Source organism: Nuphar pumila, chromosome 5 (assembly GCF_984573655.1).
Source record: "Nuphar pumila chromosome 5, dmNupPumi1.hap1.1, whole genome shotgun sequence".
Taxonomy (NCBI): domain Eukaryota; kingdom Viridiplantae; phylum Streptophyta; class Magnoliopsida; order Nymphaeales; family Nymphaeaceae; genus Nuphar; species Nuphar pumila.
The window spans coordinates 17,350,581-17,377,592 of NC_143253.1; the positions used below are offsets into that span (position 1 = coordinate 17,350,581).

The 27,012-nt window shown below is 38.6% G+C and overlaps 1 protein-coding gene and 1 long non-coding RNA gene across 2 annotated transcripts in view; both read right to left on the minus strand.

Annotated features, from left to right (window-relative positions):
- Positions 1 to 5,301, minus strand: LOC149836964 (uncharacterized). The gene is made up of 2 exons (XR_016432077.1): positions 5,199 to 5,301; positions 1 to 373 (listed from the first exon to the last, which is right to left on the minus strand). It is a non-coding gene; the product is annotated as an uncharacterized LOC149836964 (long non-coding RNA).
- Positions 5,302 to 6,404: 1,103 nt separating this feature from the next.
- Positions 6,405 to 27,012, minus strand: part of LOC149836965 (E3 ubiquitin-protein ligase SINAT5-like) — a 37,629-nt gene continuing 17,021 nt past the window's right edge. The window contains exons 2-3 of the mRNA XM_090005698.1: positions 7,399 to 7,785; positions 6,405 to 6,996 (exon numbers count right to left, since the gene is read on the minus strand). Coding sequence (XP_089861824.1) covers positions 6,643 to 6,996; positions 7,399 to 7,785 — 741 coding nt within the window. The 3' untranslated portion in view covers positions 6,405 to 6,642. The remainder of the gene's footprint in view (positions 6,997 to 7,398; positions 7,786 to 27,012) is intronic.

The following is a 27,012-nucleotide window of genomic DNA, read 5'->3' on the forward strand; positions in this document are numbered from 1 at the left end:
TTTTATTTGATTTACACCATCATAAAGTTTCCCACCAAGACTGGAGAATTAACACGGTAGACAACTGCTTATTTCTCTTGCTCGTATTCCTAGAAATTGATGCACCACAAACAAATTTGTTGGGCTCTTCGCAAGATCCCACTGAGACTGAAGAATTAACATGCTCAGGCAGCCCAAGAGTTTTGCATGACAACTGTCATGATCTCTATTGTAAAAGACCTGCTTTCTTGTACAACAGGAGCAGTAAAATCTACGTGAAAGTGACTGCACAGGCTGGCTGAGTCTTCAACACAACAGTATCTCTAATATCGCAGTATGGCTCTCCCTAACAACGACCATAGATGCAATCCTTCTAAACACCTGATATAGATGCCTAGCAAGAAAAGTTGGTAAGAGTATAAACCACACATATGAACATGTACAGAGGAACAACAAAATCAGAAGCATTTTTCATTGTCCTGACAAGCACATGCTCTGTCCATGAAATTTTAAATCCTTTCAGCCACTTTGCCAATGAAATATGGAGGCTTTAGTGACATATTTCAACTGAAAAAGGCAGATAACTCTTGCTGCTCTCATTGAACTGGTTGCAAAATCAACTTAAGACAAACAAGAAAACAACTTCTGGATTGATTAACTAAAGCATGTGTAAAATAGATACAAGAATAACAAGATAGTTTTAAATAGAAATAGAAATGTCATTTGGCAGCATTCAGGCATGCGATATAATTGTGAGCTGCAGCCATTTCTCCATTTCCACAATACCCATCAAGATGCCATAAGCAATTGCATCATGCTTGAAGCCAAGTGTTGACAATTTATTGAAATTTTTTACAGCACCTTCCATTTCTTGGTTTTTAAAAAATCCATTTAGGAATATGCTATAACAGACAATGTTAGGTTTTATGCCAACAAATGTCATTTCCTCTAGAAGCATACAAAAGACAGATATCTATATGATCAACAAAGATAGAAAATTTGTTGGCATATTGCCTCAATAATTATGTAAACCCAAAGAAACAAGTAAATAAACAAGAATGGAAGAGAAGAAAGAAGAAACAAAAAGGAAAACAAAGTAGTTCTGCAAGTTGCACTGTCTTTCATCTCACAACCACTTTCATACTTTCAACAGATGATTCCTATAGTGGACTATGAACAAATAAATTTGTTTGTAGAATCCAATTAACAGTAGCAATTATAATTAGCAATATGTAGCTTTTAAGATAACATAATTAGTAATTCGTGAACCACAAAAACTTCTTAAAGAATGAATGGATGATAAAAAATGAATTATAGAAAATTTGCAATAATATATATGAATTTAATTTAATTTTAATTTAATAAAGAAGGTCAGCAGACAAAAAGATGTATAAGAAAGTCAGCAAAGAATCAATAGTTTCTTCTTCTCCTTTTTCAAAGCTAGGGACTGGCATTGGTCGACATGCTAATGGCGGAGTTTAAAACTTTTTTCTTAATTTTATAGCAGTTCATAATAAGATAAGACAAATTGTACAATTACTGCTACAGGTGGTTCAAATAAAAAAGGACTAGCGATCATGCCATAGACAAGGAAGGTTCTGGCATTGATCCACATCAAATAAAGTTCCTACAAATACATATATCTAATATAACTCAACCCAAAATTCAGCTGATGCAGTGTATGTATGTCGGATGTGATCTTAACCATACCAGTTTGTTTAGAAAGGTATGTCTACACTTTTCAATCATTTTTCACATTATCTTAGTGGTTCTTTAATTGCTAGGATATGTAAGCAAAGCGAGTTGATTGAGCAAATTTTTTCTCCACAGTCACCCAAACCTCCTTGGTTAAGTGTTCATGATTTATTGTTTTTTTTTAACCTCTTCTAGACATATTTCAACAAAAAGCTTTGTGTATGCGGTCATCTCAATATGCCTTTTTCACAGGCACTGGTTCTTGATTATTCTTGTTGTTCATAGCCTAATACATAATAATAGCCCTGAGAGATGTCGGAGGGGGGAAAGAATAGGACACAATCTACAAACAATGACCTCATTAAAAGCAATCACCCTATGTCACATGGGTGAGGGTGCGGGTGCGGCACTTTCAAAAAACTTGGGTGCGGGGGTGCAGCAAATATATATATATATATATATATATATATATATATAGTCCAAAAGTTGAACATAAATGACCCTGAGTGAGGTCAATGCACCTAGGGTCAGCTGTCTCATCTTTTCGAGGGCTTTGCTCGTTGGGGGTAGGTGTAAAACCCATGATTTTACAAAAAAAAAAAAAATTGGACCCGGACCCAGACCCGAACCGGAACCTAGTCCAAGGAAAACCCCTTTAAAAAAAAATTTAACGCCCGCGCTGATAAGGGAAAACCCTATTGGTCATTTTTTCCCTCAGCTGATAAGGGAAACCCCTTTGGGGTTTCCCGATTTGCGTCCTCCCGTGCCCTTTAAATCACGCAAGGGTCAGGGGGGAAGCCCTCAACCCTGCGCTCTTCCTCTCCCTACTCTCTCTCTCTCCTGGCGTGCGATCGAACCCCGACGTCGGCTCTCTCTCTCAGGTACGCATTTCCTTCTTCTCTTCTTCTCTTCTTCTTCTTCTTTTCTTCTTCGTCTCCTTCTGCTTGCCGAAGGGCCGACAGAAGGCCGGCGGCTCCCTGTCGTGCCCTCCCCCTTTCTCTCTGCGTTCGTCGGAAGGCCGGCGGCGCCCTACCGTGTCCTTCCCCTCTCTCTCTCTGTGTGTTCGCCGAAAGAAAAGTCGGGACACAAATGACCCTAGGTGCATTGACCGCACCCAGGGTCCCGTTGACCGCACCGGATGTCGCACCCGCACGCGCACCCACATCGCGTCGACGCGGGTGCGGCAACCAGTTTGCCGAGTCCCTGTGACATACAACAACAACAACAACAACTACGCCTTCATCCCAAAACAATTGGGGTCAGCGATATGAACCAAAAAAGAAATTCATTTTGGGTCTTCCACATGAATCCTTTTCCTCCAATCATTTCTATCCAACGCCATGTCCTCGGTGAGGTTCAAAGCATTCATATCCTTTCCTATCATCTCCATCCAAGTCTTCCTAGGCCTACCCCGACCTCTTTTAACTAATATATTTTCCCATTTCTCCAACCTTCTAACTGGAGCATCATTAGGCCTTCGCCGAATATGTCCAAACCACCGTAAACGATTCTCTCGCATCTTATTTTCAATGGGTGCAACACCTACCTTCTTACGTATCTCTTCGTTCCGAATCTTATCTTTTATTGTATTTCCACACATCCATCTAAGCATCCGCATCTCAGCTACACTCATTTTTTGAATATGATGTCTCTTGGCAGCCCAACATTCCGTACCATATAGTAAAGCGGGTCTAATAGTCGTCCTATAAAACTTTCCCTTCAACCGCAATGGCATTCTACGATCGCACAGCACTCCAGTAGCACTTTTCCATTTCATCCACCCAACCTTTATCCTATGATTTACATCTCCATCAATTTCTCCATACTTTTGAATGATGGATCCCAAATATTTGAAATAATCATTCACCGGTATATCTTGCTCACCAAGCTTCACTACACTCCCATCACTACTTCGTTGCTTACTAAACCGACATTCCATATATTCAGTCTTACTCTTACTCAACTTAAAACCTCTAGCTTCCAATGTCTGTCTCCATAATTCTAACTTAGCATTAACCCCAGCTCTAGACTCATCAATCAAAACAATATCATCAGCAAACAACATACACCACGGTACATTTTCTTGAATTGATCTCGTAAGCTCATCCATCACTATCGCAAATAGGAAAGGGCTTAAAGCAGATCCTTGATGTAACCCAACCGTTATCGGGAAATTGGTTGTCACCCCTCCACAAGTGCGGACATTGGTTACTACTCCTTCATACATATCTTTAATTATACTAATGTACTTGAGAGAAACACCTTTCTTCATCATTGTCCACCAGAGAACGTCCCTAGGTACTCTATCGTATGCCTTCTCTAAATCAATAAAAACCATATGCAAATCTTTGTTCCTCTCTCTATATCTTTCAATAAGGTTCCTCTCTCTATATCTTTCAATAAGAAGTCCCTGTGACATAGCAATCACTAAATTAAAAATAAAAAAATAAACAAATACAATGACAAAGTTAAATATGTTACAAAATAAAGCCCATAAACAAGTGAATTTTATGTCATGGTATTTCCCTTGGTAGTTAATTATGGCCATATACAACAACATATTCAAACATTAAGAGGCCCTTCTTAGTGTAGCTAAAAATATATTGGGGCTTCATAGTACCATAGCACTTAGTCATTCTCTCAAAACCCTGGCGACTTATTAGCATTACTTAAATAACCCGCTTTGAACCCATCAATTTCTGGAAGATTTTTGTGTGGCCTGGCAGAAGCTTTTCTTAAGAACAAAATTATTATTCTCAGCTTGTAGCAACTCTTCCTTCAAACCTCAATTAAATAAAAAGTTATAGTTTTCAAAGTTGATTTTTATTCTCACAAATGCAGCTTCACTCTACTTGATTCACTATTAAAGCCAAGGATTGAAGCTTTTTGCAGTTTAACATATTACACTTAATGAATTAGTTGGTTAATCTCAAGTGGCAGTAGAAATATCTGGAATGAAGCTTCCCACAACATCATGTTTAGCATAAACAAATTACAAACTAAATTTTAGGAAGTAAATCTCAATATGAATTGATGATTGTAGAGATCCTAGTAGATCAAACTTATTAAAACTACAGACGTAAAAGATGCAAGAGAAAGAGATCTGAGAGGAGTTGAAGCCTCAACAACATCCCATCAACTTTACAGTAGTTTTTCAAAGATACACACGCACGCATGGGCTCACACACACACACGAGAGAGAGAGAGAGAGAGAGAGAGATGTAAACTTAGTGACCATGGTACAATGGTAGCTCTCCAAAGTAGATAAAAAAGAAAGAGGTAAGCATGTGCAAAAAAAGACAAGTTGGCCGATAATCGGAGGATACTCCGAACACCTCTCATCCAGAAATCTAGACTAACCGAAAAAAGCTGCAATATCATTCCACGCAATAGAATAATCAAAACCGCAAAGCCAACACAACCGATCAAAAAAAAAGAAGCCCCAAAATCTCCAACACCCAGAAGAGAAAACCAATGGAAAATCGAAGAAGAAAAACAAGGGAATCCATCATTCGATAACTCACGGTTCTGCCATCGATGGTGTGCTTGTCTTGAAGAACGGTGTCGAGGAGGGAGGGATCGGCAAAGACGATGAAGCCGTCTACTTGTCCTGAAGAACGGTGTCGAGGAGGGAGGGATCGGCGAAGACTACAAAGCGTGTGCTTGTCCTGAAGAATGGTGTCGAGGAGGGAGGGATCAGTGAAGATGATGAAGCCTCTGGGTCGACCCGATAAAACCCTAAGTTTCAACATCTTTTATATGTGGCATGCTGTATGTCCAAGCTCGTCCTTCTCGCTTCATCCCCACGATGAAGAAACACCCCTTCCCACACTCTTTCCCATGGGAAGGAGTTATTTTGCTCCTTAAATCAGGTTTCTAGATGGGAAGGAGTTCTATTTAAAGGTTTCCTAACGACTTCCCATCTAGACAACATTGGGCCCACGTCCTGTCCAGTGTGGGGCGACAAACGTGCCCGTTGCTTGGAACAAGAGAACATCTCCAGGAGCTTGGGCCAATCTTAGATGTCCTTCAGCTTGAATACCTTAAGCCAACCCACCTAATCAGGTGTAAGGAGACCTTGTGGGCCTACGAGCCCAATGCTTCCAGTCACCATTTTCATATTATTGAACCTCTCCATTTATTATTCACTTTCCAACACAAAGACTACATATGAACTCCATATTTGCTCTCAATGAGGTGACTCCGAAGTCTTTCCTCCACACGCAACAATGAGGGCATGATTAAAAAGAGAGTAAATTTCAAATGACCAGAGCCCCCATTCACACAGGGCCAATGTGCATTTACTTGAATGCATCTTTTAAATCCTTTGCCCAAAGATAACTAATAATGATTGTATGTTTAATAAAAAATGTAAACTGTAAAACTAAAATACAACTCAAAAAATTACATTTTCAACATCAAGAAAATTGTTTCATCTTGAGAAAAAGTAGGCTTTTGATTTTTTTGAAACCAAAAGCTTCTCAAAACTTCGAAAGTGTGAAAGCTTTCAAGGTTTTTAAAAGTTTCCAGTAACTGAGCTTGGATATTATAGTTCTATAATTGCACAGACGAAACAAGGTACAGATCTCAACATGATTATATTCAAGATGTTGACCATGGCTATAAAATATACTGCAGCTTCGTGGAACATTGGCCTCCTCAAGAATACCATTAGCATTTCTACACGCATGTGTGTGTGGAAAGCTGCAAAATACAAGAACCAAGCTCGATGCGGTACCATGAAGGCATTGCATATTTCAATATCCCAGCTTACATAATGTCAACACCAAAAGGAAAAAATAACACTTTATTACCCAACAATTCGGAGAGACATAAAAATCTTAGAATACATATGCAATTCTATCTACCACTTGCTGGAACCTTTACCCTTTTGAAAATCATCAATCCAACAGAGATCCCATCACGTGAATGATCATGCACCAAGCACATGAGCATCAAAAGTTCTAGCTACAAAGATATGCATATACCAGGTTCCTGGTTCTGCTGCTCCTTCCATATCCTGCCTGTAACACGCAGCTTTAGTTCTTTCCGTTCCCCGCCAGAGAAGAAAAGTGCCATATTCCTCTGAATGATCAGACCATCATGGCTGTCGCGAACCTTTCGGTGGCTATCCCTGATGCTCCTAGGGATGCCTTCCCAAATTAGTTTTCTCCCATTGCCACCAACCTCCAAACTGTAACTGAAATTCCTGGCCTCGTTATCATCACCCATGAAGCGCAGGAATGCCATGTATACTGGTGCCGTGCCAAGTTGGAAAGCTTCAAAGTGTAAGCAGAAATACTGTCCAAAGCAATTGAACACCTGAGAGAGAGAGTAGAATTGGTTACTGTTAAGAAGCAATTATAACACAAAGAATTACAGAGGGATGTAGAAGCCTGATTTCACATGGCAAGTCCACACAGTCACAAGCACATAAGAAATTTGGAGAGGGAGAAGAGAGCAGATCAGGTCATATTGCATATAACCGATCATTGGTTATATTCAATCCCACCACACACACTCACTCGGGAACCATCACAGTGGGGCTCACGCACCTCTATAAAGTGAGTTGTGTGGTTGGGATTGAATATAACCCTTGAATCAATTTTATAAAATAGGACCTAATCTGTTCTTGGCAGAAAAAGCAAATGGAAGTAGTGCCCAACCTTCCATCTCATGTGCATACACCTGATAATGCAAGTTTAGGGATTTAACCAAACTTACTGTCAGCATCCAAGTAGCATTTTCAACTTCACGGGGATTAGACTTGACATATCGGTGATTGAACGTGCATCCAGTGTGCATGTCAACTTTATGGTCATCTCTCAGATGAGAGACCAGGAATGGAATATCTCCAACAACAGAACACTCGGACCCTGCGTATGGACAGTTGTATGGCCTGAAGATGCACTGAGCTTCATGTTTGAGCTTGCTGTAGTATGGGAATATCTCAGGGCAGCCATGTGTGTGGTATTTGCAAGGAAGCTCAAGTGACTCTGCTACCTTCTCCAATGCTAGGCATCTGATATCCCCAAGTTCCTGTCTACATGTTGGACATCTATTGTGGACCCTTGATTTGCACGTAGAGCACAGTGTATGCCCATTGTGGCACTGCAACAACAAACATCAGAAGATTAATCTGTCTATGCGAATATAGGTCTGCATGCACATGTGTACACGTGCTGTTAACAAGAATAAACAGCTATATGTGAACTGAGAACCAATGGAAGCAACAAGAAAGCATTCCAATCAAAAGTTGGAAAAATGAACAAATGTATTGATCAAGAAAATGAGTCAAGATAGCACACGTTTCCATGGCATTTTTTTGTAAGTTCACAGTATGAGAGGAGAAAGCGCTATGGGCATGTTGGCATCCTAACCCAATAATGTAAAACAGATTGTCATCTGCATCATACATTTATTTACAAAAAACAGGTATATCTCTCCATAAAAAAGTAGGAGTTAGACATATCAATGAATATACAAGGCCGAAGTTTCTCAATGCAATCACGTCCAATCCATTGTCCAAAATAATGGAAGATATCAAAACAGATGCCTGTTTGCATGTCTCAGCACTAGCAGAAAAAGTTATTAGAATCCAGGATTTTAGTAGCCCAACATAACATTAACTCTTTACTGGTATATGCTGTTATGCCCTAAAACAGCTTACATAGTAAGAATAGCCCAACTGATGAGCCAAGCTAACCAAGAGCTTTCAAATGGCCATCTCTCAGATCTTTCTAAACTAGCCATTTCACAGCAGTAGTTACCAATTTCATGTTTTAAACCAATATTGATGGGGATATAAATGGGTGTTACTCACTTTGAAAACAAAATGAATATGTGCTAATTAATGAATTTTACGTTGTTAATTTGCATTTTCACAAATTAAGTTGAAATCAAATGCGGATGCTAAAACCTAATTTAATCATATTTCTTTCTTTTAGTCAATTGAATTTTTTTATAACCAAATAATTGTAGTATGACTTATCCAACTTGACAAATTGGCTGTTCCCTTCTCAAACCAATGCTTAACTTTTTGACTTACCAATCCTGATAATTAATTAATCAACTCATACAATAGTTACTAATTTATAACTAAAAGTGCCATTTTTGAGGTTTTAACATTATAAATTTTTATTTTCATAAGTCTAAACATGAACACTTGTAACCCCAGCTTCTTTATTAAAAAAAACATAAATATTTCCCTACGTTGTGTGTAACGCCCCAAAATCCCGAACTTGTAATCTTTTAAGAAAATTTTGAAACTTGGCAATCAATCCTTTTTCAGAGTTTAAAATGGCAGTTTAGCAAAAAACAGTGTTTGAAAGAACAAGTCAACGGACCTTAGATACATTACAGGTGAACTTTCCTTACATAGTGGATTTGTATCTCTATATAATCATTGAAACCACATAGATTCAAAACACGGTTTTTGATAATTAAAGTTTACACAAAAGAGGAATTTCAAAAGAAACTCTTATACAAAATTACAAAACGTGCTCGAGAGCGAAACAACAGAGAAAGAGTAGGATCTTGATATCATCACGTCATCGCGTCATCGCCTGCCGTATCAACCTAATCACCATATGTATCCCATAAAAAGGTCAGACTTATAAAATCCTGGTAGGTGCATAGATATCAAAAATCAAAACAAGACTAACATATGTGTTATAACTTTCATGATGTGCAGTTTCAAAATAAGTAAAATGAGCATGGTAATCTTGTTTCGATAATTAACTGACCTGAGGGTACACACAAGATAAATGTAAAAGCAACTGAGATTGTCCGGGGGTTTGTTATTCTATGTATTTTGATACTCCGGACAACTAGCTAAGTTTGCTCCTAAGGAGACGGTCTATGACCGAGAGAGAATTTTCCAAAGGCCACTTGTTACAGATCTATCACCAAGGATAATATTTGGTAGCCCAATCACCTAACTCCGATAACTGGGGACAACGAGTCATTACTACTCGAGGAGCGTAGTTGTTAACAACTTGTCCATCGGAGTTTTTATATCATCTTATCCTCACCCTTGATAGAACCAAAGAATAAATGGGTATGTCAGGTTTTATTTTATCTGACAACCCATTCAATATACTCTGTTCTTTTAAACCAAATCAAACATCTTGCCTGTAAAGGCGATCATCACCATTTATATGATTTTCTTTTAATCATCGTGCATTGTCACACTACGAGGTTACCATAAACCTCCTGTGCATGTCTGATAATACCACTACGATGAAAAGGATATTGGTTTCTCGAAAAGAAACCCCAATATTATTTAGAAATTTCAAAGTCTCGTGCTTTAGGCCGAGGAATATTCAAGTCATTTCGGATACCAAAAAGAAGGATTGAACGTACGTAACACCAAGGGCTACATAGTCGAAGCCTTTTTGTTATGTTTGTTCGAGGAGAAAACTCAATTGCGAATATGCAAACGCAAAACACTTGTTTTGCTTTTAGAGACCGAATAATGCAAGCTTGAAATCTCGCATATGAAATCTTTTTAAAAATAGAGACTCGACGAGGATGTACAAATTTGTGTCTTTAAGTACCTACACGCGTAATCTAAAGTAGGCAGGAGTATGCAAAACAGCATACTTTATAAAGTCATATATGTATATAGAATACATAAATAGTAAAGCATAAGTTTGTGCACATTATAACGTGGCGGCAAAGTAAATGACATAAAGCAATGCCCGATGTGTGAAACCACACATCAAGCTAAATAAATTGCATAAGTGATGCCTGATATACGAAACCGTACATCGAGCTAAATAAATTGCGTAAGCGATGCCCGGTGTACAAAACCATACATCGAGCTAAATAAATTGCGTAAGCGATGCCCGGTGTACGAAACCGTACATCGGGCTAAATAAATTACATAAGCAGGAGCATGTGCACATTACAGCGCGATGGCAAAGTACGTGATGTAATTTAAAATGGACAAGAATACGCAAAAATTCTTTTATCAATATCCTTTCATGAATCGCTTTTATGATACTGAGAACATCTTTCATTTTTTTTCATATCAAGGAAATGGATAGCTTCCTTGAAGAAACCCAACAACAATAATTTGATTTTGATTCTGGATTCTACGAAGTTAGCTCAATTGGTGGTAATACTCTAGGTAGAAGAGGGAATATTTTTTACACAAATGTGCTTACTTTCAATCATTTTTTAATCAACTACAATTTTTATCTTATTGAAAATCTTTAGCGAAGAGCTCGATATCCATTTTGACATATTTTGGCATTGTTATCCCTGTTTAGGACTTGATAACAGGAGTTTTCAAGATCCTTCCCGTCTTTTTTAATCTGAGTGCCTGGGCTCTCAGATTTGCACACTTCCCTGTGTTCCCCATTGTCTTGCCATAGACAGTTCATTTTTTTTGTTTTTGATTCGAGGTCGAGCCAACATTTATATTTTTCAGCAAAAGGTCATCTCTTAAAAGCTATTCAGTCTTAGCAATGAGGCACCCAAGATCAATCCCTTTTCAAAGCTTTAGGGAACCCCGTTTTCTTCCTTTTGCAAACCCCTCTCGGATTTATTATATGAAATTTGAAGGTTCCATCATGGTTTCTTCTTTCGAGGATTTCATTTTCCCGTTCAGGTTAAGGGTCAAGCCTGAACCTCATTTTTCCTGAGGTATTGTCTCGTACATGACGTAGTTTTGCACTTTGGGGATCGATCATACTTTACCGTTGCACTGTAACGTGCATATGCTTGCTCTTTGTTAGCTTGCACTCACTGAGTGCAACTTCGAGCATATTTCAACTTGTTCATTTGTCTTAAAAGACACGATGCACACTTATGCACTTGGTTCTCCAAAAAGGATGACTTTTAAGCACCAACTTATTTTTGAAACGTATAGTTTTGTAAAGCAGATTTCGAAAGCCTTTTGCGAGATAGCGGCTGGATCTTCCAAATCGATGCGTTTGGGAAAAGTGTTTTACAACTTCAGTTCACATATCCGATACACCTCGGATAACCCTGTTTAAGGCTATGTCACAGGGATTCGGCTAACAGGGTGTCGCACCCGCGTCGACGCGACTCGACGCGGTTGCGGGTGCGGTCAACCCGATCCTGGGTGCGTTGACCGCACCCAGGATCATTTAGGTCCATTTTTTTTGGATTTTTTTAAAAAAAAAAAATTCCCTATGAAATGGTTTGCGAATTTTAAAAAAAAAATCTGCTGACAGCAGCTGTCTGTCAGCTGCTGACAGCAGTTGTCTGTCAGGGCTGCGAAATTTTTTTTAAAAAAATTCTGCTGACAACAGTTGTCTATCAGCTGCTGACAGCAACTGTCTGTCAGGGCTGCGAATTTTTTTTTTTAATTCTGCTGACAGCAGCTGTCAGCAGAAAAACCCGCGTCGGGGAACCCCCGACCCCCTTTATATAAATAAATAAATAAATATATATATATATATATATATATATATATATATTTACATTTTTGCCCCTGCCGCACCCCCGCACCCGGGTTTTTTGGAAGTGTCGAATCCCTGCACCCGCACCCATGTGACATAGGTTTAAGGGCATGTGCGTGAGATGGGCGAAGGTTCTACTGTGGAATTTGTGTCATCGTTAGACCGGTGTTGTGTCATCCCTGATGCGAGACCTAATTATTAAGTTTTTTGGCTAAACTAAGATAGTTGGCGTTTTTCCTTCCATGGTGAGATTATTGCTGATGGATTTCTTATGAGAAATCTATGCCCCTCTCCTCATAGTCGTACCCTTAGTCATGTACGACATGTTTGAACTACGAGGAGCAGGATGAGATGTCTGTAGTAACTTTGAGGCGTGTTTCGACACTTTCTGTTAATCATGTAATATCGATGTTCGCCTAACAGGCAAGATGCTCATGATGGTCTAAAAGACCTGAGCATGACAAGTTTAAACTTGAATGGTTACACCATATCTTATCGGCAAAGCATTGTTGTGGGGATTTTCTTTTGAGAAATCCATGCCCCTGTCATCGTAGTTGTACTTTTGAATAGGTACGTTGCGTACTACGATCAGTAGGATGAGAGGTTTGTGTTTACCTCGAACGTGTAATGGTACGTGTTTGAGATCACAAAATGGTGATGTTGTTACCCTCACTATGAGTTGACCCCTCTCATAGCGGTTATACTTTTGAACAGGTACGTTGCATACTGCGGTTAGTAGCATGAGACATGTGTGGTTGCCTCGAATGTGCATTGGCACGTACAATTCAGTAAATGGTGACTATGCGCCTTCACAAGCAAGATGCTCGAGCGGGCATAATGGACTCGAGCATGTAGAATGGGGCAGCGGTTAAGAAACTCTCATCGTGCCTGTTCGGAATGGCTCATCAAGAGAGAGGATAGATGGTACAAAACTCTGATGGACAGGTCATTAATGGCTATTTCGGGCAAATGACTCTGCTTCTCCAGTCATCAGAGTTAGGAAAAATGCTACAAAGATAGCCTTAGGCCACTTCTGCAGAAGTTTGGATGCATCCACGGGCCACGAATGTCTTTGGGGATTTACTCTCTTGGTCACTGGTCATCCCCTTAGGAGCGGACTCAATCAGTCATCCGGGGTATCATAATATACATAGCATAATAAACCTCCGGATCGATCTCGATTGTTTCTACGTTTTTGCCTTGTGCGTACCCACAACGACCAGCTAATAATCAGAACAAAATGTAAACTATTCACATTATTGAGATGTGCGTGTTGTGACGTGAATTGCTTCAGCGTATATCACTCGTTGAACTATACACGACTGTTGTGGCACTGCTTTAGTTGGTTGAACTGCTTACGCAATTCTTTGCTAGTAATAACTAGTTGCTCGTACTAGTTAAATGCTTATGATGGTAGCATTATGCTAGTTGCAATATATTAGCATGTGACTTGCTTGGTTGAACTACTTGGTGCTTGTTGTAATATACCACTTGTTGGCTTGCGTCTCTTATGACGAATGTGATTGCTTACAATTCGTAATCTACGAACTGTCTACAACTAGAACTAATGTAGTTGTTTGTCTTATAAGTTGCTTACATCTTGTGGTCAATATATAATTGTTATCGTGTGATTGCTTAATCACGTGTAGCTTATAAATTGTTTGTTGTGCAATAGCTTGCACTTTATGATTAATATAGTTACTTATCGGTGAACTGAAGAATTCAGTGGTAATTGTATGCATTGTGAGCTTCGTTATAAATCCTTATTCAGTTACTCGGCTTAGTGTGCTTGACTGCTTGGTGGAGTTAGTTATTCCCTACTTATAGAGTCGGTTGGATTGTTATAGATACTTATTTTGCTTGTTCAACACTTTGGTCCTTACTGCTCTCGTATTTATGTATTTGCTTTACTGGAGTTTTGCTTGCCATACTCGACAGCATGTATCGTTAGCTCTGTTTTGTTTCTCTTGTTTAGTGGAGCAATTATCTTGCCTATTACAGTCTTTGTTTTTCCTTGTCTTTTGCACTCCTACTAGTTTTTCGCGAAACTGACCCATTTCATGGGCAGGTAGCGGACAGGTTGAGGCAGCTTGCGATGGCACAATGACGTGATGAGTTCAAGATGAGACCCTTTCCTTAATGTTTCACTCTTGAGGACATTTTGGTAAAATATAGTATAGAGCTTCTTTGAAAGCCTCTCTTTTGAATTAAACTCTGAATTATTAAAATTGTGTTACCAAAACTCTGTTTCTTCTTTTTATTTCAATAAATATAATTGAGTTGCAAATCGGTTTGTAAAGGGAAGTTTGCGTTGTAATGCGCCCAAAGTCTAAAGACTTGCTATTTCAAACATGATTTTTCGATGAACTTTTGTTTCAACTCTGATAAATGATCAATTTCAAAGCTTTCAACCTTTTTCATAAAAGGTTTCAAGTGCAAGATTTTGGGGTGTTACAATTAGTACCTCAGATCCAGGTAAATCTCTTTGGTTTCTTGACTCAGGTGCTTCTTTTCATATGACTCCAAATATTAATGTCTTATCTAAATGCCATAACTCAAATGGGTCGAATGTGTTTACTGCTGATGGTACATTTCTAGAAATTAAAGGAGTTGAAAATTTTGAAAATTCAAAAAGGTTTTACATTCCACAAGTTAGATATATCCCTAAACTCAATTTAAACCTTTTATTTGTTTCACAATTAACTGACCATGGATGTAATGTTTCCTTCTCCTCTCGTGAATGTCGAGTGCAGGATCACCAGTCAGGAAAGCTGATTGGGGGAGGCCATAGAGGAGGTTTATACTACATGGATTTTTTTGACATACCTAAGAATACATTGTGTTGTAAAGTTCAAAAGGTTGACTTAGAGTTATGGCACAAGAGACTTGGACATCCTAGTGTATCCAAGCTCCAGTTATTTTCAAAGATGATTTTTTTTTGTAATTTTGAAACCTTGAAATGTGAAAAATGTATTCTAGGAAAAATGAAAAAACTATTGTTTCAAGAAAGAACCTTTGTCTCTTCTCGACCACTAGAGTTAATACACTCAGATATATGGGGACCCACACCTATTAGCTCAGTGGTTTTAATTATTATGTAATTTTTGTAGACGATTTCACAAGACACACTTGGATCTATTTTCTTAAACACAAATCTGAATTTTTTTTACACTTTCAAATATTTCATCAGTTAGTTAAAAATCAATTGAGATTTCAACCCTTCGCACCGATTCAGGGGGAGAATTTTTGTCTAAAGAATTTAAAGATTGCTTAAACTTGCATGCATTATACATCAAAAATCATGTCCTTATACCCCTCAACAAAATGGGTAAGTAGAAAGAAAGCATAGGCATATCATAGAAACAACAAGAACATTATCTATTACACATCAAGTTCTAAAGGTTTTTTGGGCCGAAGTTACGTTAACTGCAGTTTACCTTATCAACAGGATGCCATCGATTTTCTTAAACCATATATCTCCTGTTAAAAAACTCTTTAAACAAATCCCAGATTACTCCAGGTTAAAGAGTTTTTTGATGCAAGTGCTTTGTTTTTTCAAACAAAAATGACAAATTCTCTTGTGCTATTCTGTGTGCCTTTTTAGGGTATGCAATGTTAAATTATGTAATCAATCAAGTAATGTTATATATATATATATATATATATATATATATATATATATATATATATATATATATATATATATATATATATATATATATAAGGTAATACATATACATATATTAATATATATGTATATGTATCTACTTATTATATATATATAAAATATATATTTCTAATTGTTTAGCTGTAGGGGTAGTTTAGTCTTTTTACATATATTCTTTTCGGAATATGTTTTGTAATTCTTTTTCTTTCTATTTTTATTATTTATTTTTTGTTCTTTTTGTAAAAGCTGAAAAGTACCTTGGAGGGGCCCACCATCTAGTAGTTGGGCCCCTTCCAATGGTCACATTTGTGACCGTTGGAGGGTCTCCAATGGCTAGAGGTGGAGCCTCTCTAAGGACTCCACCTCCTCTATTTAACGGGGCTCTCCCCTTGTGTATTCTCATGCTTTTGGGATTATAGCCAAGCACTTTTTCAATCTTATGACTCTTGGGTATGTTTTTGTGCATTTGTGAGTTTGTGTTGTGCTTTTTGTGCACAAGTGTTTCAAGTGTTCTTGTTGTGCGTATGTGTACGCATTTGTTTCCAAGAATATTGTAATATTGCTATTAGTATCTTGTTGAAGATACTTTTACATGGTATCAGAGCTTGGTTGAAGAAGGAGGTTCGTGCTTCTATTTATTTTTCGAGTGCCTCAAAAAACGTGTCTTCAAGCTATTAGCATTTGAAGTGGATAACCTTCTTCGGGCTATATTTTGAGACTCTTTTGTTAAGGAAGGCGTGAAAGTTTCTTGAGGTACGTATTATTTTTTAACTTCTATCCTCTCTAATGTGCGAAAAAGACTCTCATTTCTCTCTTGGCTTCAAATTGAATGACTCAAACTATCATGTTTGGGTCGGGAACATGGAAGCTCAAATAAAAGGTAAGGATCTTTGGAGATACGTTCTTGGTTCTATAACGGAACCCGAACCAAGGATCACTTTGGTAGAGAAAGGCGAAATCAAAATTCTCGAAGGAGAAGAGATGAACAAAGCTCTTGAGGAATACTCCAAGAAACATGAAGAATGGGAAATGAAAATTTTCAAGATTCTTTCTTGGATGTTTTCATCGGTTGAAACAAAGATAAATGACAACATTATTAAATTCAAGAAAGCATCGGAAGCTTGGCATTATCTAAAAAAAATGTACACGTTAAGAGACTTGTCACACAAGTATTATCTCCAAAAAAGGGCTTTGACCCTTCAACAAAATGAGATGTCCATAAGGGAATACTTTGTGGAATTGTCGTCCATATGGGATGAACTCGCAATGCTTGAGCCTAAGTGAAGTGGAGAAGCTATTGAGCTTAGATACAAACAATTGGAAGAGGACCATTTTTTGAATTTTTTTAATGGCCTTAAACCCGAATTCGAGCAAATTCGGTCCTCTCTCCTTTCCTCCTTCGCTTCCCCCTCTCTTGAAGATGTCATTACAAAGCTAAGTGGGGAGGAAACTCGTATGAACTTTAGCAAAAACAATTCAAGTGTTCTTGCTACTTCAAGTACTGAAGAAAATGAAGGCGCTAATGCCGTATCAAGACCGGGGGAGCAATTTGAAAACTTATAAGCTTCATCACTTCAAGAATCAAAATTCAATTGGTCAAGGAGTAAAGAAGGACTATAGCAAGCTTACATGTTATTTTTGTAAAGAACCGAGGCATATTAAACCTATATGCTCAAAATGGAAGAAAATACTTGTTATGGCCATGACATCTCAACAAGAGGAACGACCATCATCGTCAAATGGGTCTCTCTCTCTCTCTTCATCAAATTATAGAAGCTTTGCAACCTCTTCTCAAAGGAGGAATTTCCGGAGCCGCTATGTCTACCTCTTCACCTTCCGGTAAGATATCTTGGCTTTTAGATTCCGGCGCATCTTTTCATATGACTCCAAGTATTTGCTCCCTTTCCGAATTTTCTAAAAATCATCTTCCATATTTTGTCTCAACGACAGATGGAACACCTCTTGAAATAAAAGAAATAGGAAATTTTGAAAAACAAGATTTTTTTATCCCTAAAATTCGTCTTATACCAAAATTAAATTTAAATTTACTTTCGGTCTCTCAGCTCTCGGATCATGGTTGCGATGTAAAATTCACTTCTGATAAATGTTTGATTCAGGATCGCCAGTCCAGGAAATTGATTGGGGAAGGCTCTAGGAGAGGCGAACTCTACTACATTGACTTTCTTCAAGTTCCCAAGAATCAATTTTGTAATGTTGTTCAAAACAAAGATATTCATGTATGGCATAAAAGACTAGGACATCCCAACATTGTTAAAATCTCTTATTTGGCTTTTATTAAACATCTTTGTAAAGGAGATTTTGTTTGTAATGATTGTATTCTTGAGAAAACGAAAAGTCTACCTTTTTCTCAAAGATCCATATTTTCAACAAAGCCCTTTGAAATTGTTCATTCCGATGTATGGGGACCCGCTCCTGTGATATCTAAAGGAGGATTCTCGTATTATGTTATTTTCGTGGATGATTACACTAGGTTTTGTTGGATATATTTTCTTAAACATAAACATGAAGTTTTTTCAATGATTAATATGTTTAATATGTTTCATATGATGATTTTAAATCAATTTAATGGAAGTTTAAAAATTTTAGGTCCGACTCTGGTGGTGAATACCTTTCAAATGAATTCAAGAGTTACCTTGAAAGTTATGGTATTATCCATCAGAAATCTTGCCCGAAAACCCCACAACAAAATGGGTTAGCCGAACGGAAGCATAGGCATATTATTAAAACAACTAGAACCTTGCTCATTTCGCAAAACATTCCAAAGAAACTATGGGTTGAAGCCGCCCTTACCTCGATATATCTCATAAACAGACTTCCATCGAAGAATTTGAGTAAAATTTCTCCTTTTGAAAAGTTGTATGAAAAAGAACCTGATTCCAGCAGGTTAAGGGTGTTTGGATGTAAGTGCTTTGTGCTTACAGATAAAAATGATAAGCTTTCCCCAAAGGCCATTCCGTGTGTCTTTCTTGGTTATTCTGAAACCCATAAGGGTTTTTGATGTTATGACATTAAAAATGACAAACTTTATGTTTCCAGAAATGTAAGTTTTTTTGGAAAATATTAGTGGTTTTGAAAGTCCAGAATTACATAATGAAAATGTTGATTATTCTTTTTTGTTTGAATTATTAGCCAAAGATGATGATTCTAGTGATGATGAGTCAAATCAGAATGACTCAAGTGATATTGATATTGAGGAAATCATTTATCCGCTTTATTCCTCTCACCAACCTATTGATGAAGGGCCATGTAGAGATCCCATCACTTATACTCATAGAGATAGAAGCACTTTTAGAAGTGCTCTTCAAAGATATGATGATAGTCAGACTATTCCTCAAGGTGAGAAAAATCTTCGTAGAACTGAAAGACAGAAAAGCTCCCTCTAGGTTCATATCATATGATTCTTTTTCACCTAGATATAGAGCATGTTTTAGTGTCATTCACTCCTACGTAGAACCTAAAAACTTTGCGGAAGCTAGTAAAAGTCCTGAATGGATAGTTGTGATGGAAAATGAACTCGGAGCTCTAAAAAAGGCTAAGACATGGGAATTTCAAGTTCTTCCTAAGGGTAAGAAAACAATAGGGTGTAGATGGGTTTTTAAAGTTAAAACTAAGAGCGATGGATCTCTTGAGAGATATAAGGCTCGATTGGTTGTCAAGGGTTATAGTCAAGAGTATGGGATTGACTATGAATAAACTTTTGCGCCTGTGGCCCGAATGGTCATTGTTCAATGTCTCATCACTGTTGCATCAATTAACAATTGGAACATCTATCAAATGGATGTTAAGAATGTCTTTCTAAATGGTGATTTGAATGAGGAAGTTTATATGGATGCTCCACCTGGAATGGAGACTTCCAAAGGAAAAATGTTTCGTCTTAGGAAAGCGCTTTATGGCCTAACACAAGCTTCTAAGGCTTGGTATGACAGGTTTAACTCAGTAATGTTGGAAAATGGTTTTTCTTCTTGCTTTACTGACATTGCTTTGTTTGTTAGAAAATCCAATGCAGGGATTGTGATTTTTTTGTTGTATGTGGATGATATGCTCATCAACGAAAGTGATTCTAATGGGGTTAAAGGTATAAAATCAATTTTAAAAGATAAATTTGAAATGTCTGACTTGGGTTTTCTAACTTATTTTTTAGAAATTAAAGTAGCATACTCTCATAGAGGGTATTTTTTATCTCAAACTAAGCTTGCTTCTGAAATCATTGATAGGTCAGGTATTACAGATAAAAAGGTTTGTGAAACTCCTGCTATAGTGGGAACTAAAATGAAGATTGATGATGGTGTTCCTCTTTCGGATCATACTCTCTACAGACAGCTTGTAGGATCATTGATGTATCTAAGTATTACCAGACCAGATATCTCTCATGCAGTACATGTACATACTGCAAGTCAGTTTCAGCATGCACTAACATCTATCCATATGAGTGTTATCTTACGAGTCGTAAGATACATTAAGGGTACTCTAAACAAGAGAGTTTTTCTATCCTCTTCGTCTGATTTAAAGTTAATTGCTTATAGTGACTCTGATTGGGGAGGTGACCCAAATAACCGTCACTCCACCACTGGTTTTTGTGTGTTCTTAGAAGATTCGCTAATTTCATGGAGATGCAAGAAGCAGCAAAAAGTGTCTCTATCATCAACTGAAGTTGAATATCGTGCCATGACAACTACTACTATGAAAATTATATAGATTCATCAGTTGCTGGAAGATATGGGGATCACAATCGAAGGACCTACCAAGCTATGTTGTGACAACAAAAGTGCAATTTATATTGCTAAGAATCACACTTTTCATGAGCGGACCAAACACATAGAGATAGATTATCACTATGTTCGTGAGGCGTACCTCAAAGAAGTTATTGACCTTCCATATGTCACGTCAGAATATTCACCAAAGCTTTCTGTGCTCCGCGCTTCAACTTCCTTCTTAGCAAACTCTCGGTCATACTGCCCTAAGTTTGAGGGGGGGTGTTAAATTATGTAATCAATCATGTAATGTTATATATATATATATATATATATATATATTATATATACAAGGTAATACATATACATATATTAATATATATGTATATGTATCTACTTATTATATATATATATATATCATATATATTTCTAATTGTTTAGTCATAAGGGTAGTTTAGTCTTTTTACATATTCATTTCGGAATATGTTTTGTAATTCTTTTTCTTTCTATTTTTATTATTTATTTTTTGTTCTTTTTGTAAAAGGTGAAAAGTACCTTGGAGGGGCCCACCATCTAGTTGTTGGGCCCCTTCCAACGATCACATTTGTGACCGTTGGAGGGGCTCCAACGGCTAGAGGTGGAGCCTCTCCAAGGACTCCACCTCCTCTATTTAAAGGGGCTCTCCCCTTGTGTATTCTCATGCTTTTGGGATTATGGCCCAAGCACTTTTTTAATCTTATGACTCTTGGGTATGCTTTTGTGCATTTGTGAGTTTGTGTTGTGCTTTTTGTACACAAGTGTTCTTGTTGTGCGTATGTGTACGCATTTGTTTCCAAGAATATTGTAATATTGCTATTAGTATCTTGTTAAAGATATTTTTACATGCAAGTCATCAAAAAGGCTATATGTGTTTTGATCTTAAAACAAGAAAATTATACGTTTCAAGGAATGTATCCTTTCTAGAAAAAAAATTGAAAATACGAATTCTAAGGAAATAGATAAATATTCCTTTTTATTGGACCTAGTTCCAAAATTTGAAAATGATATAGAAAAGAGTTCAGAAAAACAATTTGATGTGACAAATTCAGAAACTCTTAGTGAACCTTCTGATTGCATCCAATACTCTAGGCGAGGTAATTTAAAGAAACCTTATGCTCTTAAAAAATACACTAAAGAACATGAACAAATATCCACAAGGAAGTCATCAAGAGTCTCTAAAATTCTCGGAAAATTTTTGTCAAACGAGTCTTTTTCACCAAAGTATCAAGCCTATATTGCTTTGATACACTCCTATGTAAAACCCTCTAATTATGATATAGCAAAAGAGCAATCTGAATGGGTCGAAGCAATATCAGAAGAATTAAGAGCCTTAGAAAATGTAAATACTTGGACTATCCAAGATCTTCCATCAAGTAAAAAGCCTATCGGATGCAGATGGGTGTACAAAGTGAAAACCAAGAGTGATGGCACTCTTGAAAGGTTTAAGGCTCGTTTAGTTGCCAAAGGCTATTCCCAAGAATATGGAATAGATTACGAAGAAACCTTTGCCTCGATTGCTAGAATGACCACAGCTAGGATCTTGATAGCTCTAGCGTCTTCAAAGAAATGACACATATACCAAATGGATGTTAAAAACATGTTTCTTAATGGAAACCTAGTTGAAGAAGTATATATGAAACCACCACCGGGTATCAATATTCCTAAAGGAAAGGCTCTTCGATTAAACAAAGCTTTATATGGGCTTAAGCAAGCCTCAAAGGCTTGGTATGATAAATTTAGCCAAGTTATGACTGGTTTTGGTTTTCAATTTTGTCTTACTGACACAGCGTTGTTTGTTAAGAATTCTAATGCAGGTATCATCATTCTTCTTCTCTATGTAGACGACATGATCATCACTGGAAGTGACAAGCAAAGAGTTGATAACATTAAAAAATTTCTCAAAACGCATTTCGAAATGAGTGATTTAGGTTTCTTAAAAAAAATTCTTGGTATAGAATTTGCTTATTATTCCTGAGGATATTTACTAACTCAATCTAAATTTGCCCTGGATATTGTTGGCAGGTCTGGTATCACGGATAAAAAACAGGTTGACACTCATGAAGTTGTAAACATCAAAATGAAGATTGATGATGGAGAACTACTTGAAAATCCAACACCTTACAGACAACTTGTTGGAGCACTGTCCTACCTCTCTATTACCAGACCTGATATTGCACATGTCATTCATACAACGAGTCAATTTCAGCATGCTCTTACCACTGTTCATATGGGAGTTGTTTTACGCATTATTAGATATATCAAAACTTCAATTTTTCGAGGACTTTTTTTGTTTAATTCTTCCTTCTTAGATTTAACTGCTTATACTGATGCAGATTGGGAAGGAGATCCCAATGATCGACACTCAACTATTGGTTTTTTGTGTGTTTTTAGGTGAATCATTGATTTCGTGGAGTTGTAAGAAGCAACAAAAAGTCTTTTTATCATCAACTGAAGTCGAATACAGGGCGATGGCTACAACCACCATGGAAGTAGTCTGACAAAGGTGTTTGCTTCATGACATGGGAGTTGGAAGTACAGGAGCATCGAGACTATATTGCGACAACAAAAGTTCTATCTATATTGCCAACAACTGAACATTCCATGAACGTACCAAGCATATTGAAATGGACTGTCACTATGTACGAGAGGAGCTTCTACATGGCACCATTGATCTACCATATGTTTCCTCAGAATATTAACTGGCAGATTTCTTTACCAAACCTCTCGTTGCTCCTCGATTTCACTTTCTCTTGGACAAACGTTCGGTTATCCAACCGTAAGTTTGAGGGAGAGTGTTAAAATATGTAATATCTTTAGTTTTAGTTAGCTTTTTTTGTTTAGTTAGACATTAGTTAGAATTAGGACCTTTTTAGACATGTTACTTTTTGACCAAGTCAAAAAACATGTACTAAAGGAGTTGTTGGGCTCCCAACGACTCTAATTAGAGTTGTTGGGCTCCCAACGACTCTAATTAGAGTCGTTGGGAGCCCAATGATTCCCTTCTAGCTCTCTCTTTTCACTCTATAAATATGGGGCTATTTCCCCATTGTAAAAGTACTTTTTGTGTGCGCTTTATCCCACTTTAATGAGATATATTTTTCTCTCTTTTGTGTGTGCACTCTTTTGAATATTTTGGTTCGTGTGAGTGTGTTGTATGAACCATTGTGTTCCTTACGAAAGATCTTTTGTGAGCTTCCTTTTGAAGTTTTGTTTGTAAGCTTCCTATTCTTACAAGAACCACCCAACATTCTCCATCGTTGAACCAGGCCCCACCTAGCCACTCCATTTGTCACAAGGATAGTCCATTTTGACTCCCGTTCATTATCCCTTTATACACTATTCATATAGGAAACTTATAAAAATTGTTTGTATCACTGTATCCACAGTTGTATCCATGTGATATAGCATTCCACCCGACTTATATAGGTGAATATTGTTTGTTGGTATAATGATAGCAAATGCCCTCCAAGATTAGCATTTCCAAAAACTAATGCACCCTATAAGCATCTTATATATTTTCTATACCTTTTTCCATTGTTAGATACACCTGCGGTTCTGTAAAGAAACAAGATATACTTAGCACCTATGTCACACGGACTCGGCTAAAGGGTTGTCGGACCCGCGTCGACACGCACGGACTCGGGTGCGGACTCGGGTGCGGCTTTGGACTCGGCCCGGACTCGGTCAACTCCGAGTCGGACTCGGTCAACGAGTCCGGGCCGAGTCCGACCACATTTTGGACTCGGTCAACTTTGACCGAGTCCAAAATTGTCCAGTTCGAGTTTTAAATTTTGTTTTGGATCCGGGTCGGGTCGGGTCCAAACCCGACCCAGATCCAAATTTTTTTTGGCAGCCGAACCCTAAAAGCGGTTTATCGACAGGGAGAGGGGCTTACCCTCTCGATTTTGCCTCTCCCCCTCAGCCCCTGCAGCTTTCTCCTGCAACCACGCCGGCGATCCGAACTCCGGCGACAGGCAGCCACCGTCTCCCCCTCCGTCAGGTATGTCGACCCTGCTCGTAGCCTCCCTCCCTGCACCCTCTGCTCGCAGAGGAGGGGCTCGGCCCCCCTCCCTGCACCCTCTGCTCGCAAGGGAGGGGCTCGGCCCCTCCCTGCACCCTCTGCTCGCAGAGGAGGGGCTCGGCCCCCCTCCCTGCACCCTTTGCATGCAGAAGAGGGGCTCGGCCCCCCTCCCTGCACCCTTTGCACGCAAGGGAGGGGCTCGGCCCCCCTCCCTGCACCCTCGGCTCGCAGGGGAGGGGCTCGGCCCCTCCCTGCACCCTCTGCTCGCAGGGGAGGGGCTCGGCCCCTCCCTGCACCCTCTGCTCGCAGGGGAGGGGCTCGGCCCCCCTCCCTGCACCCTCTGCTTGCAGAGGAGGGGCTTGGCCCCCCTCCCTGCACCCTCTGCTCGCAGGGGAGGGGCTCGGCCCCCCTCCCTGCACCCTCTGCTCGCAGAGGAGGGGCTCGCCCCCCTTCCCTGCACCCTCTGCTCGCAGGGGAGGGGCTCGGCCCCCCTCCCTGCACCCTCTGCTCGCAGGGGAGGGGCTCGGCCCCTCCCTGCACCCTCTGCTCGCAGAGGAGGGGCTCGGCCCCCATCCCTGCACCCTTTGCACGCAGAAGAGGGGCTCGGCCCCCCTCCCTGCACCCTCTGCTCGCAGGGGAGGGGCTCGGCCCCTCCCTGCACCCTCTGCTCGCAGAGGAGGGGCTCGGCCCCCCTCCCTGCACCCTCTGCTCGCAGAAGAGGGGCTCGGCCCCTCCAATATTCCCTGTTTTATTAACTTTATTTTATTTACTTATTTAATTATTTTCTTTTCAGTTTTCACTTTTCAGATATAATGGCGAGTTCTAGCGGTAGTGTCAATACATTTGGTTCAAGTTCTAACCTTGAATTAGATGTTTCTCAACCACTTTGGAGGCTTGTGACAAAAGGGATAAAAGTTAGTAGTGGTGGTGGTGGGAATGTGCAGTTTCATTGTAATCTATGTAAGACTGTTTTCACAGGTTCTTATACGCGTGTGAAAGCACATCTTTTGCATATTCGTGGTCAAGGAATTAGGGCATGTTCTGGGGTTGACAAAGACATGTTAAAGCAATTAAAAAAAGAACAAGAGGAAGCTGAAAAGAAGAAAATTGCAGAGATGAAAAACGATTCGATTAATTTGTCTTTTCCTACTGCTAGTGATACACAAGAAGAGCTTTTAAAGAAAAGAAAGATGGAAAGCAATAAAACAATACAAGCGTCATTCAAAAACATGGCAAGAGCAGAAATTGATAAAAAGATTGGTCGATTCTTTTACTCAAGCTCAATTCCTTTTAATGTAGCTAGAAGTCCATACTGGAAAGATATGATTACATCTTTGGCTAATTGAAATTTGAGTGGTTATGTGCCTCCTAGTTCAGAAAAACTAAGAACAGTCATTCTTGCAGAGGAAAAAAATAGAATTGAAGACTTGCTAGAGACCCAAAAATTTACATGGAAACGACATGGAGTGTCGATTGTTTCTGATGGGTGGACTGATATACAAAGGCGACCACTGATAAACTTCATTGCTTACTCACTAAATGGGTCAATCTTTTTGAAGACTGTTGATGCATCTGGAGAGTATAAAGATGCTGAATATTTAAAGAGATTATTTGTTGAAGTGATAAAAGAAGTGGGTGAAGAAAGTGTGGTGCAAATCATTACTGACAATGCTCCAGTTTGCAGTCGTGCAGGAATGAATTTGGCAAGTGAAGATACATATTCACATATTTTTTGGACTCCTTGTGCAGCACACAGTTTAAATTTGGCACTTAAGAGTATATGCAATCCATCAAAAGATGATGCACATGCACATGAAATGTGCTTATGGATTGAGGAAATAGAGCATGATGTTCGAAATATTAGAAATTTTGTTGTAAACCATCATCATGCCCTTTCTATATTTAATAGGCATTCTGATCTCAAGTTACTGAAAGTTGCTGAAACTCGTTTTGCTTCTCTAATTGTTATGATAAAAAGAATTAAGCAACTCAAGAATGCATTGATGATGATGGTGGCTGATCAAGATTGGGATTTTTATCGTACTGAAGATGATGTCAAGGCTCAAGCTATCAAAAAATGCATCTGTGATGATTTTTGGTGGGATAAAATTACATATTTTGTTGAATTTACAGAGCCTATTTGGGAAATGCTGAGAGAAGTTGACAGAGATGTACTCATGCTTCATAGAATTTATGAAATGTGGGACAATATGATTGAAAAAGTTCAAAGTATCATTTTTAAACATGAGAAGAAAGATATTGCACTTGATGATTCAGAATTTTACAATCATGTACATTCAGTTTTAGTGAGAAGATGGGATAAAAGCAATACACCTTTGCATTGCATGGCACACTCTCTCAATCCAAAATACTATGCAAAAAAATGGTTGACAGCAGGTGTTGGTCGTGTTTCTCCAAATGAAGATCCTGAGATATCAAGAAATAGAATGATATATTTGGGAAGAG